Raw genomic sequence first — 15,435 nt, 5'->3', positions numbered from 1 at the left:
CACACACATTCACACACAGAAGACACGGGAAGCCTGCTCACACACACACACACACACACACGTGAAATGAGGCTGTAAGGTTGTGCACAAAAGAAGCAAAGAACAATAGAAGAAAGACGCAGCTTTAAATATAAAATGTGAAAGAAAATGTTACAAATTTTAAATGGTTTTCTTTAAAAGTATGTGGGTATGGAAAGGACTAAAGAATCTACAGGCACCTTTTAAGATCAGAAGGAAAACCTCATCGTGTAGGAAACTCTGCTTTCTGCCCACTTTAATAACCCAGACTATGAGATAAAACATATTTTTTTTAAAGTGCCACTTTATTACAAAAGTATAAACTTGACTGACATTTCATGAATAGTAATCTTGATATAAAACATTACAATCTTTTGCACTTAGCACTTAATTACACGCTTTTGAGTACAAGACCCTGTAGTCTGAATAGCAAACACACAACATTAGCTGCCACATTTAACTTAGCAGGGCTTTCCAAGAACACCACCGTAGCTTCATGGCTTCAAAAAACAACAAACAGATCACACTGAGATTTACATTGCAGCTGTTTTTCGCAGTTTGTGTCACAAGAGAAGTCATTCCAAAACACAACTGAACATAATAGAAAAAGATAGATTTCTTGACACTGATGATATATTTATTATTCTTTCTCTTTTGTCATGTACATACACATTGCATCAACATACAGTATAATCACATTGTTTGCTGGGGATATTTGGTCAAATGAAGTTATTGTCCGGGATTCGGATGTGATCTGTCGTCCTCGAGGGTGTGTGTGTGTGTGTGTGTGTGTGTTGGTGGGGGATGATGCTCTGCGCTTAGCGAGCTGTTTGCCGCACATTTTCTGTCACTTCTGCAATATTTTTAACACTGACAACAGAGAGTGTTCATCGATGGAGCCATGATGAGACGTGACGTTTGCTAATACACATCAGTTCTACTTTTGCTTTCCACGCTGCACTATGATGAAACCCAAGCAGATTTTGTATGACCACAAGGAAGGGACTATGCAGATGCACGGATATGAGTGAGAACTGAGCAGACGTGGAGGCTGTGGGGAGAGAGGTGGGTGGGGAGGAGGAGGGTTGAGTGGACTGTCTCCACCTTACGGACACGAGCAGTTCTCTTTAGTCTAGTTTCATCTGTACTGCGCGTGTTGCCGGTCCAGGAGAGAAATTAATACTCCTCTCTGCTGCACGGAGTCCCACTGAGCCAAAGACTTCCTTAATCTAACTGGCTTTGAGCTCTACAGAGGAATAAAGCAACACACTTAAAAAAAAAAAGAAACAACCAACGACGATAGAAAAAAAAAAACATTCATATAGAGGTACCACATGACAGTGCTTGATTTTTTGTTTTTGTTTTTTTTTTTGTTAGTTTTTTTTTTTCACTTTTTAAGCATGCAACTTGTAGCAGGCAAAGTGCAGAAACAGGATCAACAAAGTAAAACACTTCATTTACAGACGGCAGTGGAGACAGTGTTCAGTCCATGTCAGGTGGAACAAAACGTGACAGAGGGAAGAATCTGGTCAGCCTTTGAACGTGAGAATGGTCGAAATTAGTTGAAGCTTTTAGGAGGAATGCAAAATGTGTGCAATTTCGTTCTTATAATACTCTCATAATCGTTTCTCTTGGTCCCTGAGCTTTCAAGCATTTTGATTAGTAATTCATTCCTTTATATCATTTAAATTCCGTCCTGAATCACATCTTGACCAACTACAGGGAAGGCCTGTTAGTGACGGACTAAGTGCTACCAAAATATTTCACATATGCTGTGCCTTCTCCCCAAAATGAAGTCCTGCTCGGACCAGATATATAACTATTTTTACCCGCTAGAATTGAGGAAGAATTTAGGCTATTCACTTTATTGTGCTTTGCACATAAGTATCAGTAAAATAGAAGTGCTACTGTTACCTACAGATTGCTCTGCAATGGTCTTGTGCTCATTTAGTATTCACTACCTTTGGATTCCTTATAAGGTTTATAGATTGGACTTTGCATTTAGCCCAGGTCATAACAGATCAACAATACGGCCCGAGGCGTCTGGAGCCTGTGAACGGCTTGATGTTATGACTTGAATGTAAACAGTATGTGTGGGTGAGCATGAAAGGGGCTCAGCCGTCACTCCTCGTGGTGTTAGCTCAGCTCCTCGAGTTGGAAGGATAAGGGGGTCACAGTGCAGCCGCTGCCTCAGAGCCCTGTTACATACATCTCCATGCCATCGTTGAAAGTGAAGATGGTGGTGGTGCTGGAGGTGGCGGAGCCCTGCTTCAGGTCGCCGATGCTCTCGTACAGGTTCTCCCCCGGCAGCAGCAGAGCTTTGGCGGGCAGGTGCTGTAACTTGGGCGTCTGCTGCGTCGGCGGCGGCGGAGGGGGATGCTGCTGCTGCAAGGGCTGCTGGGCTTTCTTCCTCCTCGGCCGCAGGGTGGCACACGTGTTGGGGGGCCTCTCTCGCTTCCAAGCGCCTCCCCCTTCCAGGTTCTCATAGGCCAGGTCACACTCCTCTGTCCCGATGGACTCGTAGCAGTGGTCGTCCAGTGGCCCACCGGCTGCTTTGCCCTCCTGAGGGGCCCACGTCTGGGGTTTGACCACTACACTAAACCCCCCGTCTCTGTCTCGGTCCCGGTCGCCACGACCCAAGGTCCGGAAGCCGGGGTTGGCTGGAGGAGACCCCGGCACAGCCCTCTTCTTCTTTCCTGTTTTACACACCTTAGAGTACATCTCAGCTACCTGCAGTCAAACCAACACAAAGACTTTAAAGGCACAGTTCGACATTTTGTTAGACCACTTACTTGTGAGAGTGAAAAGAGAGGACTGATGGTCAGATTATATTGGCATAAAGACTGGAAGAAGGGGAAAACACACTAGGAAAACACAGACACCCTGTATCTTATTAATAAACATCTTGTAATTCATTTAATTATTACAAAACCCAGTCACAAGAATGGACAAACAAAGACATAGTAATTCCAGCCTCGAATGTCACAAGCACGAAGGAAAAAGAAGTCCTACAACCCATCTCTCAAGCACTTATTAAGGTTTAAGGAGCCAGAAATAAACAACAAGGCAAGAAATTTGTAAATAGTATTAACTAATTTTTTATTGTCTATTGCAAAATAAAAGGATTTTCAATTTGGGAAATCCTTTGAAACTCCTTTCATTGTGTAACAGAGTGAATCTTTATTTTAATCCTTTGTTTCATGGTTAGTGTCTTAAAAGAGGCCTTGTAAGTGACGTACACAATTTGGGCCCTGTAAAACTGCATGTAAGCTGTTTTGTCTTTGCGTTAGATTTAGGGAACGTTAGGAAAAGGAAGCTTCAGCAAAGTGTAATGACAAACGGGCTGATGTACAGACTGAGTCCTCGCTCACCACAGCAGCAGATGGTTGTATATTCTCCATCGTGTGAGCAGCCAGCGGGCCCAGGGCTTTATTTTGGAGCATGAGCATGTCCTCATCTTCTGGAGGTTTCCAGATGTACTGCTCTCCGTTGCCCATGAACATCACTTCCTGTAACATACAGAACAACAAATCACATTTCGGACATGGGCCGTCGCATGTTCGTCCATGATGCTGCTCTGACAAATGAACGTTTGTGAATATAAAAAATGACTTTTAGAGACGTTAACGAGGTTCTTCCAAGACAAATTATGCACTTCCAAGAAGAGCAACGGTGTTGAATAGATTTTCCCTGGAAGGTGGAGTCTGTAAGGAGCCATGTGCTTATATTCTGGATGACTCAATTTCAGCCCGTTGCGTCATCCACAAGGAAATCAGTGGTGAGCAGGCCTGAGAGCAAACTGCTTACACATGTAAGCCTGTGAACTGTGCGTGTTACTGAACTCGGGTCACAGCAGATAGAGCGACCTCGCTGACCTCACACAGGGCAGCAAACGGTCTCCCACTGTCACCTGGAGGGGAACACAAAGCCTTATATCCACAGTAAAAAGCAGACAGTCTGCCTACACTCCTGCTGCTGCGAACATATGGAGGAGGTGGCACTGCTGAGAGCAGAAATACCCCACTATCACCAAGAACTGCTCAACAAATAAGCGCCGCTCACCACCTGGACTTCAAAGACATTTCCACAGAAGTGCTAACGCCATGCATGATGTAGCCGAGCGCAGGGGAAACTGCAACACTGGCACAATTACAGCCACGCAGATCCTCTGCAGCATTAACAGGAAATCCGACGGAAAGACTCTCCAGATCCCGATCGCTGCACTTGAGCTGCATATTCATGTGTCGCACTGGTGCCGACAAAGATCAACGTCATGAAATATTCATAGCAAAGGCATGTCTTAACACATGTCAAAACAGCCGGCAAGCGAAACCAGAGGCAACTTCATACTTGATGAGTCAACCACATTAACACACTGGGCCGCTGTGCACAAGGCAAGGAGTCAATCTTACTCTACTTTGGATGATCTCATCTTGTTCCCCAGTCAGACCTCTGGAGAACCACAAACAACTCAACTACTATCTTAACTTCCTCTCCCCCTCCAGTCATCACCTCTTTGCTTCCTTGAGCTCATAAAACAGACCACTGAGGTGCTGCTGTCGAGGATTATTGCTCATGAAATGCTACATTTAGGACAGAAATACCATGTGGCTGCTATGGATCTTCATCGCAATTAATGCTCCTCCACTTTCGTCCCGTTGTTTGCTATTTGAATGTACAGTATCAGTCATTACAGTCAAGGTGAAAATTTATTGCCTGTTGCAAAATTACCACCACACATCAAATAAACATCAAAGTTAAAATCACACACTTGAAAAAGACACAGTTTTAAAGGAACAGTTTGACATTTTGTGGCACTTATTGTCTTGCAGGGTTAGATGCCACTGATTTCATGTCTGCTCTGTTTAAATCTGGAAGCGACAAGCGATTAGCTTAGCTTAGCTTTGCATAGAGACTGGAAGTAATGGGAAATAGTTTGCTCTGTCCCAAAGTAACTAAATCCTCTTAAGCTAAACCTCATATATTCACTTGTTTCATCTTGTTTCTTTAATTCCTACAAGAAATGAACAGCAGAACTAGTTTGGTTTTGGGGGAGATTAAAATACATGTTTTTCCTTTGTGTTGCAACTTCCTGTTGATTACTCTGTGTCTGTGATTTTGCCAGGCCGAGTACAGTAAACGGGCAAACACACAAAGCAACACACTAGTGGTTCTGCGGCGCCCAGAGATGGTGTGATTTTTATTAAAATCACTGAACTGTAGCAATGACACATGAAAAAAAAAACCCTTTGTTGACAGGTACCAAGCTGAGCTAATCTCAGCTTTGAGGCAACGGGAGCGTTTGATACAGTTCACTGACATATGACGCACACATAGACTTCCCCAAATGTTTATGGCGACTTGGGTTCCTACCGCTCAGTTCCACCGACAGCAGGCTGGGAGTGCCAGGTGAACCCTGATGTAGTGGCCGAGGTATTTTGAAACAGAGAGCGGTGACAGCAAGAACAGCTAGTTCTGTCCACTCCAGCGTTATTTTTATGTTCTGCTTGTCTCACTCTGAAACATTTGGGATGGGAAACATGCAAGAGGCGGCGCAATCAGAACCTGGAAAGGCCGTTTGTGACCAGCTCTCAGCTATAAAGTGATGGATTATATCATATAAAGTTATTTCTATTTCTTTAATGAATTTTTAGTCCAGTCTGCTGGGCTTCCTTGCCTCCTGATGTGATTGGTATCTATCTTCTGATCACCTGACTCTCTGTGTGGAGGAAATCAAACTGTCAAACTGTTCCTGTCACATCACAGCCATGCTTGGTATCAAAACATGTAACTGTACCAACCTTTGGGAATGACGGGACGTTAAAGGCCTCAACGTTTCTACGGGGCAACTTTGTGCTGTGAGGGTGTGGCGGAGGAGGTGCTGGGTGTGACGGCGGGGCGTGTCGCGGAGGCGGTGCCGGCGGTTCCCCCATATCCGTCCCACTGTCCCTCTTTTGAGGCGCCTTGTCGGCCTTCCTCAGCTTCCTGACGCAGGCGTACTCTGCCGTCTCCGGCTGGTGGGGGGGAGTCATGACCTGGGCCTCGGGTTCGGGGAGCCCTCCTTCCACGTCGCCGTCTGGGTCTGGGGGCGCCGGGGTGTTGGCTGGGACAGCTGGAGGGGCCGGAGTGTCTGTCTGCCCAGCTCTGCCTACCATGGCGTAGAGGGCATCGTCAGTACGTGTGGTGGAGGAGCGCCGGCCCACTTCAGAGTAAGTGTGCTCGCCGTCCTCTCCAGTCCCAGAGGGAATCTGGGGAAGCTGCCTGCCTTGAGAACGAAGTCAGAGTTAGACCGGCGGCAGAGGGTCTGTGCTGGCTGGACCGTTCCTTTTTAGATACCTCTGCAAGGCACATCCAGCCGTACAGTCTCAGCTGATAGCCTCCATTAAACAGAATTCACATGCTGTACATTTACTCCTCTTTTACTGGAAGGTCCAGCGAACATTTGTGAACATGAATAGAGAGAAGAGAAGAGAGGCTCTTAAGCTGACAGTAAACTGGGATCTGACATAGATGTTTGAGATTATGCATCCAACTTGGCGTCATTCCGCTGCAGTGGAAACAGGACAAGTATGAAGCAGGACATATGCTTATATTTCTTCAAACCGTCTCAGGCTACTGTCACAGCGCCCACAAACGCAGCTCCCTGTCGACTGTCAGTGACGGAGCTCCAGAGTTTGCCTTGGCACCTCTGATTTGTGTCTTTTGAGAAAGAGACGCATGTTCATAAATCCGGGCTGAAAAGTGCAGTGAAGTAGGGCTGAGTTGTAAATGTAATGCGAATTCCGTTTTAGGCTAAATTTGTCCTCTAGTATCTCCTCAAATCTTGTCATAGAGCGCACTTTGAGCGAATGCTCAAGACCAGGCCGCGTACAGAACGTGGATGTTTTCGTAGACTGGCCTTGTCGTCATTAATGAGGATGATCAAATCAAAGGATACAACATTACGTTTGCACTCGTCATGCTGCTGATATTCTTTTAATTTTGACTATTGATTTTCCATTTTTGCCATTTCACGGAGTATGTTGTTGCCGTAGTGTGGAAACCTTTTATGTCTCGTTCTGCTGGCTTTCATGCTCATCAGACTGAAAGATTACACACACTTCTTATGTGTTCCCTCGCCCAAATCCCCTCAAATGATGCCAAAAGTGCTTTGTCATACAGCTAAAGCAAAACCAGGCTGTTCGGTTCCTAAAATGTTGTCTCTTTGTTGATACTGTTGTTGTTGTTTCCTTTTGCAGGTCTGTATTTGTATGTGAAAGATGCACTCACTTTTGCCGTTGCAGTTCATCTTGTTCATCTCAGTGTCAGATTTACTGATGGACCGCAGCTTCGACTGCCTGAGTATACCCTGACAACACACACACAGACAGGGCCAGTTAAACACTAATTAAGACTGAAGAGGTGTCCTCTGAATGATATTGTTCCCTGCTGAATTGAGCTGCTTCGGCTACCTCTGCTGCAATACAAACAAAACGCAGAGGAGCACGATACCTACCATGTCCATGAGACGGTGTTTTCCACCCTCGCTGGGGACATTGTGTGTCTTCCCCTTCCTGCGATAAACACAACCACTTTGTCATACAGGACACTGATGCACTTCTGTGTGTGTGTGTGTGTGTGTGTGCCTGAGTCATTGTCCATATGTGGCTGAGTCATCTTGACGGTGCATATGAAAGGGAGACATTCGGACTATGTTTGCATGCGGCTGTCAGTGGTGGAGAGTAACTAAAGTACATTTACTCAAGTACTGTTGTGCCATTTTGTATTTTTAAAGCACTTAGCCGGTAGATATAGTTGCTATAGTAGCTATTATTCTCAGAGATTCCACATAAAATATGATGTGCTTTGAATGAAATACAATATCCTTCAAATTTAAGGAAATTAGGTTTGAACTTTAAACATGTGTGTAACAAAACTTCTATTACTATCATCTCTTGGTTAATCTTATGACCCTTAGAAGGGACCCTGACCTTTAGGTTGGGAACCACGAGAGTAACCTGCCTTTTGTAGTAGAGTAAGGTGGGTTAGGGTTAGGGTTAGGGTTAGGTAGCTCCAGTAAAATTCTGTTTAAATCTACTTTCACTTTAGATACTCTGGTACATTTTACTGTAAGATCAGGTCTTTTACTTGAAGTGTTGTACTGGTACCTGCTTACCCAAGTAAAACATTAGAGTACTTCTTCCACCACTGCTGCGCTCAAGTGTAAGTACTTGTGTTACACTAAGTCCAACTGAAAATGAACTGTAAATGTGTGTGTGTGTGTGTGTGGTCATACATGCGTTCCCAGCGCTGCTCTCACCTCTGGCAGCCCACGCAGAGCACCACGATGAGGATCGTAACAACAAAGGCTGAGGCAGCAGCGATAGCACCCAGCAGCAGGACCTTGCCGTAGGGAGGAGCCGTGAAGTTCAGCCCGTCCTGCATGGAGGCCATGTGGGAGCGCTGACGCTCGCTCGCTCTCACACACTCACACTCACACCCTTACACTCATGCACGCGGGGAAGCGCCACGTCTCACTGGGATCTGCAGCGAGAAGGCACAGAGTGGCTTAATTACAAAATTATCTAACCTTTACCATACGTTAAGTAGGTTAACAAAGCAGCGGAACCAGAAGTGGAGTATTCCCAGTGAAAAAGGAACGGAGGAACGGTGTAAATTCCCATCCAGAGTTGAGGCAGTGAAGTGAACAGACATTATGCCTCCGGCATGTGCTTCTGCTTTACCTTGTTTGAGGGATTACAGGGCTTTGTGTGTCACGCTTACATAGACATCAACAGCATACCTGCACAACAGCACAAATTTTCCTGTATCTAGGCCTAAAATTTATAAAAATGTATACAAGAAAAATAAATCTATCACTCAACAGTGTTGTGTGAATCCAGGACTGATGGTCTTGTCAGGTAGCTGCACATCCATATGGGTAGGTACAAATATTTTACCGAATAAACATACATATTGAGAAGGTACAATGAGTCACAGTAAAGCCGAATACGCCAGCAGGCAGAGTAACCCGAAACACTGGAGAAGACAAGTGTGAAAGCAGAGCGAGCTGACAGAAACATCTCTCCCGCTCCTTCCCTACTCCTCGCCGCTTGCCAGACAATCTCACATTTGGCAGCGTCGTATGTTTCAAATAAACAATTAAAAACACGGAGCTATGACAAAAAGACAAAACAAACAGGCCTAATCTCTGTCAAATCACGCCATCTGTCTACTGTGACAACGTGTTTTCATGATCGTTGGTGTCCATTTGTCACTTGTCCATCAGCTACAAACAGAGCTGCAGTCTGGTTGAAGTGGGGTTTCATATCTGTTCTTATTCTCATCTGTTTATTCAGTTTAGAGCAACAAATTATCTCCCAAACAACACACTCTGCGTTGGCCCTTTAGACAAACTCTTTGTAAGGTTTGTGTGTGTGCATCCTCTTTAAACAGCGTACTTCAATATTGGATTCCACATAGATGCTTTCCTTCCAGACAGAATTTAATTCTCGCAGATCAAATTACTTTAACAATTTCTCTGTAGTCTGGTGAGCAGCGTGTGTCGTCTCTGAAGGTTAGCCGAGGCCTTCAACACCTCAAGACTGTTTCAGGAGATACTGCCACTCATTACCTTTCTAAAGCAAACCCATGCTTTGAAATCACTGTCCACTCCATTCCTTCATGTTTTATCACCTGATGTGTTGCCCCGTGTGGGGCAAACACACACATAAATAATTTATTCTAAAGCGAGAAACAGGTGTGGCCTACCGTATATATGGTTAAATACAAATTATCAAAGGTTTACACCCCCCTTCTCCCAGGCGCTTTGTTCAGACTGAGATGGTTGATGTGTTATGGTGGAATATTAGTGACCATATCAAAGTGTATTCTCACAGTTAGAGAGTTGGGGTGACCATCACCTGTGAACTTCCATTCAGTAAACATTAACCAACATTTTCAATAAAGTGAGTAAAAAAATTGAGAGAATTAGACTTGTACTCTTATAAGGCTGGGGTACAGAGTAGGCAGGTCACCGAGAGAGAACGCATAGAGACCAACCATACGGACAATTTAGAATCAACAGTTAACCTAACATGTCTGCAGAGGGTGGGAGGAAGCTGGAGAGTGACCAGGAACCTTCTTGCTGTGAGGCATCAGTGCTAATCATCACATGCCCGAATGCCTGAACTCACATTGTCTCAAGACGCTTTCCAAATCCTGGTGTGAAACCCCCACAGCAAGCACCAAGGTGACGCTGGCTAAAAACTCCCTTTTAACAGGAAGAAATCTTGAGCAGAACTCATATGGAGGGACCCATCTGCCAATGGCCAGCCGGGTAGAGACAGAGAGGAGATCAACATAAGTCTGTCATAGATAACGTCTATTTAACTAAAGCGTACATGTAGAATCTAATAGAGATGCAAACACAAGATGCAGATAATGCATGCTGATAATGGATCTAAATAAACCTTATATAGCTGCTATAATGAATGAATATAAGAGGCATTATATGCCGGTTTATAGAATGGTGCATTGAAGTAGGAGTGGATAACCGCAGGCCGTGACCATGACCTGTGGACTTCCATTCAATAAGCATTAACCAATATTTTCAATAAAGTGAGTAAAAAAAATTGAGAGAATTAAACTTGTACATTTGAAAGGCTGTTTTACCAACTGGACACAACCTCAGCATCATCATTTTGTCTACATATTTGATCAATTAATTAATAATTAGTGTTAAGGTTGTCTAACGACAAACCGAATGCTTTCCAATGCAGTTTTTACAGTTTTTAGAAGTGGCCACCGCTCTAGTCGCTACCATCAGTGACATTAAGACAACTGAGTGGTGGACGGGCGGTTGTAACCCTCACATCACAACAACTTTGTCTATGAAGTTTTATCCATGTTATTTTTTTCCCCATGCTTTCTTAAAATGCCTTGCAGTTATTTTGAGCACGTCATGTAACTCTGTTTACCAAACGTCTGATATTTTGTTAAACCACTGAAGAGGCAGGACAGCGGTTTATTACGCTCCGTGTTATACACGTTTTGCTGACTTTCAGTGATTTGCATTTCTTTATACAGAGATCCAGACACGAACCCAACTGTTCTCAGCAGGAAATCTAATTTGCACCAAATTTCCATAAAAGGGTGTATTGGTGATTCTTGGCACGCTACTTTCAGATTTTTTTGTAAGTTCTGGGTCGCCTAACCAGAGAACAACTGCTTTGGTTTCTGCTTCACAATAACCCTGTGTTGATTGTTGGTAACATGATCAAAAAGACGCATTTTCCAACAGGGGATATCTGGTATAAAAATGTTCTTCTTTGTTTTAGGAAAGTGGAAAGTGAACATAGTCTCCCTGTGTGTCAATCAAATGTATTTTGGTCCTGCTTTTAATGCCATTTAGTCGTCCATCAGAGTGCTTCCTGAGGTACTATCACGCTGGATTTAAGGCACAATATGCACCTATGAGGAAACGATCATTTAATTCACAGCTGCAAAGGCGTGAGCGTAATTATATCTGCGCTGATTTGACAACAGAATCGAGGAGTGGAGAAGGAGAGAGTAATGAGAGGGAAGAAAGGGGAAAGGTGTAGGTGTGGAGGAAAAGAAAGGAAAGAGAGAGGAGGGAGGAAGGCATGCGTGGGAGTCATGTGGCAGGTGTTTGAAGACGCTGAACGCCGATGATGAGAAGAGGCTGTCACATTCCCCGACGAGGTTTCCCTTCCTTCCCTCTTCCGCTTGCCTGTGTCAGTGAGTCCACACCTCCTCGGCCATTCTTCTCTCCCTCTATCCCCCTGCCTCAGCCTGCGGTGTTCAGGCAGAGTGACGCCTCAGCACTGCAGTGTAATCTCTGGCCCTAGAGCTGCCTCGTCTGAGCCAACCAATTGGATGTAGCGCTCAGAGCAAGAGCAAGAAATGGTCCTCCACCAGCTTCCTTTCTGCTAAACAAAGCCCCCTCTCCCTCAGCCACCAAGAGCCCCCCCCCCCCCCCCCCCCCCCCCACACACACACACACACACACACACACACACACACATTTCATCTCCATTCTGCCCGTGGCGTTCAGTGTGCTCATTACAAACTACACGCGCTCCCTTGAAAACCTGCAGGTGCAGATTCGCCAGGTGTTGCCCTGACCGAGCATCGCGGACCAGGAGGCTCCTCGCACTGAGATGAGGCCATGCGTGGCGAGGAAACTGGTGCATCATTGATTGATGACTATTATCTGCCTCAAACAGAGGTCCTTGGTGAGCCGGTTTTTGACATCCAGAACAGCAGCAAAACATTTGAAGTATAAAGTCGGGGTTGAAAGCTCCAAGTTTCGCTGAGCGTAAAGTGGTGAAGATCTTTTATTTGTTCTTTTTCTTCTGCTGGAAAACGGTTAAAATGTCTTTCACTGATGCCATCAAATTACCTGTTTGATGCAACCACTTGTCAATTCATTAGTAAGAAACAGAAGGAAAATGTTTCTGTCAGTTAATTAATGGAAAACCTGCCAAACCAATCTGATGTTTTCCATCTGCCTCTAATGAATTTGTGGCTTGTCCTTCTCTTACATTGTGATCAGCTGGTTCTCTGGGTTTAGGTTTGCTAATCAGACATTAAAACATCAGAAGAATAAACTGTAATCAGATTTCACAGTTTCCTTTTGTTTTAAGAAACAAAAGTTAAATCTAGTTAATCAAACAAGGGGAGCTGCAGATAACCTGTTGACTTGGATCTAATCTCATTTAAATGTCTTTAAGGGTGCAGTGGAGCCTTTGGATAACCGCGCTGATATCCTGATCAAATCATTTCCTCTAATCAAACAAATGCTCCCAGTCTTTCAAGCAGTAAAGAAAATGTTTTCTGCTCAAGGCTTCTCACAAGGCTTTAAGTGAAACAGGGAATTATTTTGTAACCCTCATAAAAATGCATTTTTGTGAACACGTTCGGCCCTAGCAGCAACAGACACCAGCAGGCTTTTAATTTTCTAGGAACAAGCGTCACATTTACATGTGTGTCCATTATTAATAATACTGGAGCTGCTTTCAAACGGGCCCAGCCAGCCAACAGCGGCCTCTCCGCCAATCTGCTCAGGTTTTGATAAACCACCTGGGAGTTCATGTGGAGCAAAAACCTCACCCTCTCTGTGACACAAATAACAGCAACGTGTGTGTGTGTGTGTGTGCGCTCGTGTGGGAGAGAGATGGGGGTGAGAGAGAGGGAGTGAGGGAGAGAGGAGACTGCTATTGTGTGAGAATGTGAATTAGGTCAAATGTTTGCTTGCAACAACGATTAACCATGCCCCTGTGAGGAAGAAGGCTGGAGCCATGTGTGGAAGAGGCTCTGTCTTTATCTGTGCAGCGCCGCCTCTGATACAAACACAGCCTCACATTTGGTATGTAAACCGGAATTAAAGAACAAAATGTGATCACACGCATCAATTTTTAAAAGTGATGAACACTGAGAACAACAATGGCAGCAGAGATAAAGGAGGCTTTACAGGGATTGATCATGATTATACTGGGGGTTTATGTACATATGTGTATGTGTGTATATATATGTAGGCCTATATATACATATATACACACACATACATACATATATATACATATATATATATTAAATAAAGACAATCCTCCATGAAGGTCTTGTGTGTATACATGTAAGGAGGTATGTGGCTCATGATGGCACCCACTCAGCAGGCATCAATCACCAGGGATGACGGTTCGGCTGACCGGCTCGCCGCGCCTCTGGGCTCTGACACCTCAAACTGCGGTGATGCAGCTGACAACAGGTTACAAACCAAATGAAAAGCGCGCAGGGAGTAAATGAGGTGCTTAAATGGTCTCGGTTTTTTGTGTTTTTTTCTTTCTTTCTTTTTTTTTTTTAAAAAAAAAAGGAAACGTGCAGGTAGAAGGCTATAGGCGGTCACAGAAAATGAAAAAAAAAATCTACTGATGCAGTGTGCTTTTATCACCGGAGAGATTTTTTTCTCCCTTTTTCTTTTCCTCTAATCATCAAAGCGTTTCCGATTAATTTCCAGATCAAAGTGAGGATGGTAAAGGATGTTGTGTCCCCGAGGTCAGCTGGCAACTTACACGACAAAGCCAGTTCCCCACATCCCCCTATTTATGAGTGAGAGGGAGGGAGGGGGGAAGGAGGGAGGAGATGGAGGGGATGGGGGGGGGGCAAATGTTAAGGGAAGGTCTAACGTTAATGATCTTTATGCTTCACAGTCTGAGAAAAACGCGTGATTGGAGGCTTCCTGCGCCTCTCCCCCCAACAAATCACTACCAAGTTCTCTGATGAATCCAGTCGTTTCGGGGCTTAAATCACAAAAGGCAATGCAGTGAGGCTGAGGTGGGTGCACACGTGTCTGTGTGTTAAATGTATGACCAGAGGAAATGAGGGGAAGGCAGGGCGAGCACAAAGAAAAACAGGCAACGCGGCTGGCTACGTTTCCTGGACGAATAAAGGCTGCTGTGCATTGCTTAAGCTTGCAGCTTATCGAGATGAATCTATAGGCACATATGAATGACCCCCCCTCCCCAATCCCCTCCTCCCTGCCTCCAGCCTGTCACACAGCCACAGGCACAGAGCATTGCGCTATAGCATCCCTGTACTCACTCAGCTCAGAGATTTGGGGAGACGCAGCATCAACCCTGGTCGCTTCCTTCTGTGTCTGCTTCCCCTCGGAACAGGTGCTCCCCACGAGCATAATCGATCAAAGGCGATAGCTTGGCTTTCCTCGGCTTCACAAAACGGGAATGCAGCATATTGCATGTGGCATCCTCTGAGCGCCCACTGACCCTCCTGCGCGCCCTGTCCGCGCTCCTCTGCTCCCCAGCCAGAAGGGAGGCTGGGAAGCGTCTAACCTGCGAATCCGCTGCTGCTGCTGATGCTGCTGTATCTCCAATATTATCTCCGAGTGCCAGGCTTCTCCTCCACAGTCCCTCAAGCCCCCTCCATCTCTACTCGCATCCCCTCGGATCAGCTACTGTGCTTCCATGTGACACAGGCAGAGCTGGAGACCCCCCAATTATGTGTTTGGCTTTTCGATTCTAGCGCCATCGCGCGGACGGACGAGGCAGTGCGGGTGCAGCTCTTGATCAATGGGTTTGGTTTAGGAGGGTTCCTCACCTCCTGCTTTAACACCCTAAGCTGCCTTTAAAGGACGCGTCTAAGTTTATTTTAGAGCCATTTAGAGACTTTGGTGTGATGCAGTTCGGGCGCCCCAGAGTCCAGATTGGAGTCAAACTGCTTAAAATTTCACAATACCTTTCCCTATTATTTTCCTAACGTGCATATGTAGATTTTCTCAAACACGTGGTTGATATGTGAGTCTTACAGCCAAAAGGAAACAATCTGTCAGAGCAACATAACAGGTCAATCAGTGTGTCCAAATGTTGTGAATAACAAAAACAAATAGAAAAGTGGTCCAGT

The 15,435-nt window shown here is 45.1% G+C and overlaps 1 protein-coding gene across 2 annotated transcripts; it reads right to left on the bottom strand.

The window, feature by feature from the left end:
- Window positions 1-302: 302 nt before the first annotated feature.
- On the bottom strand, window positions 303-15,030 carry si:dkey-70p6.1 (uncharacterized protein LOC570575 homolog). Of its 2 annotated transcripts, none has more exons than XM_047568918.1 (7): window positions 14,620-15,030; window positions 8,318-8,541; window positions 7,514-7,571; window positions 7,288-7,366; window positions 5,820-6,166; window positions 3,390-3,527; window positions 303-2,748 (listed from the first exon to the last, which is right to left on the bottom strand). In XM_047568918.1, exons 2-7 carry the CDS (start codon window positions 8,449-8,451, stop codon window positions 2,209-2,211), a joined length of 1,296 nt encoding a protein of 431 aa, XP_047424874.1. In that variant the 5' UTR covers window positions 8,452-8,541; window positions 14,620-15,030; the 3' UTR covers window positions 303-2,208. The 2 variants fall into 2 exon arrangements, with proteins under 2 accessions (XP_047424874.1, XP_047424868.1); XM_047568912.1 differs by having other exon boundaries at window positions 5,820-6,283; window positions 14,620-15,029.
- Window positions 15,031-15,435: the final 405 nt, after the last annotated feature.

The sequence above is a fragment of the Mugil cephalus genome, chromosome 1 (genome assembly GCF_022458985.1).
Source record: "Mugil cephalus isolate CIBA_MC_2020 chromosome 1, CIBA_Mcephalus_1.1, whole genome shotgun sequence".
In the NCBI taxonomy this organism is placed as follows: Eukaryota; Metazoa; Chordata; class Actinopteri; order Mugiliformes; family Mugilidae; genus Mugil; species Mugil cephalus.
Note: the sequence above shows the minus strand (reverse complement) of the source record. Positions and strands in the feature narration are given on the sequence as shown.